This window comes from Echinops telfairi, unplaced genomic scaffold (assembly GCF_000313985.2).
Source record: "Echinops telfairi isolate 266 unplaced genomic scaffold, ASM31398v2 ScPeMD7_2291;HRSCAF=2852, whole genome shotgun sequence".
Lineage (NCBI taxonomy): Eukaryota > Metazoa > Chordata > Mammalia > Afrosoricida > Tenrecidae > Echinops > Echinops telfairi.
The window spans coordinates 39003480-39009501 of record NW_022106189.1 but is presented as its reverse complement, the minus strand read 5'-3'; the positions used below and the strand labels follow the sequence as shown (position 1 = coordinate 39009501).

Below are 6022 nucleotides of genomic sequence, written 5' to 3'. Positions count from 1 at the left end.
TCCTCACAATTGTTACGCTTGAGCCCAGTGCTGTAGCCACTGTGGCAGTCCATCTCCTTGAAGGGCCTCCTCTTCTTCTCTGACATCCCAAGTTCAGTTATTAATAAAGAGTCACCACTGGTTCTTCTCCTTGGGAGTCATGCCCCATCACCAAATGAAGATCCTGCACGCTGAACTCCCTCTCCATCATTACGATGGACTCTACCTTGAGGAGGCAGCTCTTCCTCAGTCGTATTTTAAATGCCTTCCATCTTTTGGCGAGATGCCTGATAGAATTCGGCTGCTATTCATGAGATTTTCAGTATCTGACAATGCTCTGCTGCAATTCATATGGTTTTTAGTAGTAAATCCCCCAGAAGTGGAAGGCATATTCCATCTTTGTAGTCTCTTCTTAGTCTGGAAGCTCTGCTGACACCTGTTCACCTGAGGTGACCCTGCTGGCATTTGAAAATTACAGTGACATGGCTTCCAGTGTCACAGCAACATGCAAGCCCCACAGTAGGACAGACTGATACAAGTGGTAGCATTAACGTGGTAGGTCATGCAAAAGTATGGCCCATGTTTTATAGTGCTTTCAGTTTGCTCAGAGACAAATATGTCAATGTGAGGAATTCAGATTCAAAGTACGTCTATTTCTAGTGTTGGAGCACTTGCCTAAAACTAGCTTTTTAAAGTTTTAAAGAGTCCTTCCACAAAATTGACATTTCTTGACCAACTCCAAGGATTACTTGTAGCTTATTTTCTGTTGTACTTTGGAGCATTCTTGAGTCATTGAGTTAACCCGCCAGCCACTCCTTGGGAGAAAGATGAGACTGCCTGGTCTCATAGAGACTTTCTGTTTTGGAAACCTTAAGGAGCAATTCTGCTCTGTCCTACAGGATCCTTGGGGTCAGACATGCACTCAGTGGACATGGGTTTGTTCTGGTTTGGTGTTTATCCACCCAACTATTGTCTGCCCGTCCGTCCGTCCGTCCGTCCGTCCATCCGTCCATCCATCCATCCATCCACCCATCCATCCAATAAATCTCTCTTGACAATCTACTACGTGTAAAACATCTTGACACATGCTTGCAAGGTCATTCAGCAGTGCACTGGGGAAGCGTTGGTACTTTCTGTGTCCGCTCAGTTTCTCTTTCTGCCTCGCCCAGATTTGAGCGCCCTTCCACATGCTCTTGTGTCCATTGCAGACGCCCCCAAGCCTCCCACAGAGGACGCCTATCTCCACCTTGAAGAATACGGGCGCTCAGGACGGCCCAGACGGTCAGCTGGGAAGTCACAACAGGGTCTGACTGTGGAGACCCTCGTGGTAGCAGACAAGAAAATGGTGGACAGACATGGCAAGGGAAACGTGACCACATACATCCTCACAGTCATGAACATGGTAAGGGGGTGCCATGATTCCAATTTGTCTGCCACTCCAGAGCAGTTAAAATCATGGAATTCCCTTGCTCAGACTGCATAGCAGGTGCAGTCACATGATGTTATTGGGGAGGGGGCTGGGTTGAGTTTGAAGGAAATTCGTGTCCTATGTGGGTGCTTTTGGTGAAACGGAAACCCATATACCTCTAACTATGTCTCATTGGTTTCCTTGAAACAGTTTTGGAAAGTCTGAGTCTGTTCATTTTCTTTTACTAAACCATAGCAACAACAAAAATACCTGTCCCAACAGGTGTCCAGCCTTTTTAAAGATGGGACCATTGGAAATGACATCAACATTGTTGTGGTGAGCCTCATTCTTCTGGAACAAGAACCTGTAGGTGGTGAACTTCATTTACTTCCTCACGTCTTTTGTCTCGCAGGATGTGTTTAGTGAGCACCTACCTTGTGTCACGACTCCCCATACTCGTGCTTGGGAAATTCAGTTCTGAGAATATGTGAACCCGAACCCTAGTCTCCAGGAAGATACAATCGAATAGGGCCGTGTAGACAACTAAGTAAAACAGTACAACATAACATAGATGTGTATCTGTGCTGATATCGATATATCTATTTACAGGTAAAGTAGTCATGTGCATGTATAAGTCCAAAGACGATCCAGTCATTATGCAAGGAAAGTGTAGATAGATGTAGGTAGGCTTCATTAATGAGATGCATCTGGTCTCAGTTAAACTTTGTAAGCTGGCTGCACTGCGTAATGGCAGGCAGGTACCGAATGAGATTCGGAAAGTCGACGAAAATGCGTCATCTGAAAATTCATGTAGGAAACCCATTCCATCCCCAGCAGCATTTTAGGCCCTCGGGAGGAGAACAGACCAGGGCTGTTTAGCTGCTCGTGAACCCATGACAGTGAGGGGCAAGACAAAAGCATGGGGTGAATGATAGAGCCAGGACCTAGAATAGAGTGTTCGCTTTCATAGCCCCACAGTGTTTTGATGTTGAAATGGTGTTTTGGGTGAAGGGTGGGAATTAGCCACCGAGCAGACTCTTGAAGTTCCCCCCGAGGCTTTTCCTCTGCATCTGTCCCTGAAGAGGGATGAACAAAGGAGGGAGTCCAAAACAAGACAAAAGTAATCTAATTGCCCAGGTGTGTAGAGCTACAGAGGTTAAGAACTTGTCCAATTATTCTTGGAATTTCAGAAAGATCGGGTGTGTGTCCGTGGGGGTGGAGAGACACGGTGGTGTTAAATTACTACTTATACCTTGCCCCGGGACATCAAAGCCAGTGGCAGCCTAATTCACTGATAATTAAAGATCTTGTCTGGGAGCCCTCAACTTGACCGTAGTCAATAGGTTGAAGTGAACCCTTCGATAAGTGATTATTTTAAGCATAGGGCCTGTGCTGCCTGTGGAGTCTCATTAGCAATTATTTTATGCTCCCATTCAGCGAGCTTTTGTTTCACCCATTGATTAATTCATCGGACTCTAGGATGGGGCTGCCCCGTGCTGGCAATCATGAATGAGTTACAAATAAGCGCGGGTCTCTTGCAGACGCTGAGGAAGCAGTTGTGCTGTATCGCAAGCAGTTTGTTACATTCTAATTGTGAGTGGGGCCAGTGTGTCATGTAGACGGAGTTCTGAACACACCATATTGCAGTTCAGCGAATGTGTGTTATGTGGTTTTGGGGGAGCCAAGCACACTTCCTCCCTTCATGCATTGTTCTATATGCGTAAGTGTGTTATTTTACATGGGCATGCTGTTTGTAAAAACTACAGCCATGCCTATTTGGGGGAGAAATACAGTTGAAGGTGATTCGAATATTATGAGCATTTACGTAAAATGGACATTTTTACAAATTGTCTCCAGCCAAGCGTGTTCGTCTACTGACCTCTCTCCCTAGAAACAGGATGTTTCTGTGTTTGCCTGTACCCATGATCCCTCGTGCTCATTGCTAACAAATCCATTTCTGACTTGTGTGGATTTCCCACAGGCAGGATTGTTGATCAATCACCATGCAGACCAGTCTCTGAATAGTTTTTGCCAATGGCAGTCTGCCCTCGTGGGGAAGAATGGCAAGAGGCATGACCATGCCATTTTACTGACGGGGATTGATATTTGCTCCTGGAAGAATGAACCATGTGACACTCTAGGTATGGTACCAATAGAAACCTCCATCACATCCGTGCTCGTTGAAGGTGAAGTGTAGAAATGCACCTGTTGGGTGGATGGCCCTTGTGATGTTTAATCCACAGGGAAAAACCAAGCTCACTGCCTTTGAGCCCATTCCAGTTCACAGTGACCCTATAGAATTGCCCCTGTGGGTTTGCAAGACTAAATATTTGAGTTTAAAAGCCTCATCTTTTTCCTGTGGGACAGCAGGTGGTTTTGAACTGCTGACCATTCAGTTAGTAGTCCAACACATAACCCACTACACCAGCGGTTCTCAACCTGTGGGTCGTGACCCCTTTGTGGGTCAAAGGACCCTTTCACAGGGGCCGCCTGATTCATCACAGTAGCAAGACGACAGTGCTGAAGTAGCAACGAAAATAATTTGAAGGGGGGGGGTCACCACAACATGAAGAAGTGGATTAAAGGGTCGCGGCATTAGGGAGGTTGAGAACCACTGCACTACACCATCAGAGCCCTTTTAGTAAGGAGAAAGAACATTTAACTGATGAAACATCTTCCCCGTACCCTCTGGTGGATATCATTCTACCTAACTGAATTTGATATGGAGCTAGGGAATCTTCCGTCTGCTTTATCCTTTGACTTTTTCTTTATTTATTCTTTTGGTGATAATTGAGATGTCATTTTTTTTGGTAAGCAAAGTACATTTAATCAAAATATTTTTCACTTTCTATACCTATCTTCTGATGGTACATAATTGTTACATGTAGAACAAGGCATTGAAATAAAGTCATTAGTAGCTAAGGAGCCTCATTTATAGAATCAGCTCTGAATCCTGACTGGCTCTGTTTTTAATAGAATCACCCCCCAAAATGCCTATTATTTATGGCTCTCATCTACTCTGGAATTAATGAGAACCTTCCATTTCAGGGTCTGCAGTGATTTTTAATTTCTACCCTTATTCCAAAATTACTTTGACTCTAACAATTTCTTTTTGAAGTTTAATTTTCCAATTAAGTTATGTACCTGATAATTTTTTGAAAAATATGTTTATTGGAGGTCTTACATCTCTTATCAAAATACATACATTTCTTCGGTGTGTCAAGCACATTTGCACATATGCCGCCGTCATCATTTTCAAAGGATTCTCTTCCTTGTTTACCTGGGCAAGCTGTGAGTTCTTCCGTCAGCATCATGATTGAACGAGCAGGGAGTCGAAGAAAATGTTATTGGTGTACATACACGTAGTTGTGCCACTAGGTAGCAGTGACGCCTTTGGAAAAGGTGCTTGACCCTTGGAAAGGCTCATTTGGCCATATTTCTATCACTGTGCTTACAAATATGATGGCAGTAATGTCATGGATGGCCATGGCATGTGTCTTTACATGAGGATGACCTCTCACATCACAGCAACGAGGTGGTTTCACCAGTTCACTGTTGACCAGCAACAGTCAGTTCACCAGTATGCATTTAGCACTAACTACATACACAGCCTTGTTTCTTAGTGACGAGGGCGCAGCAGGGGAAGACAGACATTCACACAATGTCATGCAGTCCATGAGAAAAATCAAGGACTGGCCTGAATGGTCTTGAGATGCCTCTTGGAAAGAGGCGAATTGACCAACCATTGCAAAGGCCTAACTCATTAGAATGAAAAACATTCCATCACCTTTAACTGGCCTGAAAAACACGAATTTAATTAGATCCCGTTACTTAGGTGTGGCTACACTTTCTGCTTTAGGAAAAGGCCAGGCTGGGTGTTTTCCGTGGAAAATATATCCTGAGCTCTGAATGTCGTGCCATTGTTAAGTAGGGCTTTGACTCAGTTCACATCGGTTCTGCCATGGTCAATGGAGCACGAACTGGGACAGCCGGGAATTTGCCAAATGTGCACGCCTAGTATGGCAACTGGAAGGGAGCACAATTGATAGGTTTGGGCATTAGAACAGGAGACTTGGAAGAGACGTGTGTAGGAAGTTGAATTATTGCCAGAGTGTGGAGAGCAACACACCTTCAAAGTGATGCAATTGTCTGCCATTTGTGAGCAGGGCGCCAATTTTTCAGAATCTGTCATGTAAGAGATTTGGTTGCTATGTGATATGCCCACTGCCCTGCTTATCTAAGAGAGAGATTAAGTTTCTCCCTGGGAATTAGCCCATAATTTTCCCATTCTGGTTATCATTCCAGGCACCCACGGGTTGCAAATTTCTAGTTGTGCTTCTTTGGCCATGACAGAACCAAGAAGAACCAGTTCAAAACCCAGCTATTTTTCTTGTTGTTGTTGTTGTTTATCATTTTATTAGGGGCTCATACAACTCTTTTCACAATCCATACATACATCAATTGTGTAAAGCACATTTGTTCATTGCCCTCATCATTCTCAAAACATTTGCTCTCTACCTAAGCCCCTGGCATCAGCTCATTTTTACCCCTCCCTCCCTGTTCCCACCTCCCTCATGAGCCCTTGATAATTTATAAATTATTATTTTGTCATATCTTGCCCTGTCTGGCATCTCC

At 44.3% G+C, this 6022-nt stretch overlaps 1 protein-coding gene across 1 annotated transcript in view; it reads left to right on the top strand.

Moving 5' to 3' along the window:
• The window catches only part of ADAMTS18 (ADAM metallopeptidase with thrombospondin type 1 motif 18), a 142997-nt gene that overhangs the window by 65324 nt on the left and 71651 nt on the right, over positions 1 to 6022 (top strand). Inside the window, exons 5-7 of the mRNA XM_045293929.1 lie at positions 1188 to 1381; positions 1670 to 1753; positions 3369 to 3528. Of these exons, the coding sequence (XP_045149864.1) occupies positions 1188 to 1381; positions 1670 to 1753; positions 3369 to 3528 (438 nt within the window). The remainder of the gene's footprint in view (positions 1 to 1187; positions 1382 to 1669; positions 1754 to 3368; positions 3529 to 6022) is intronic.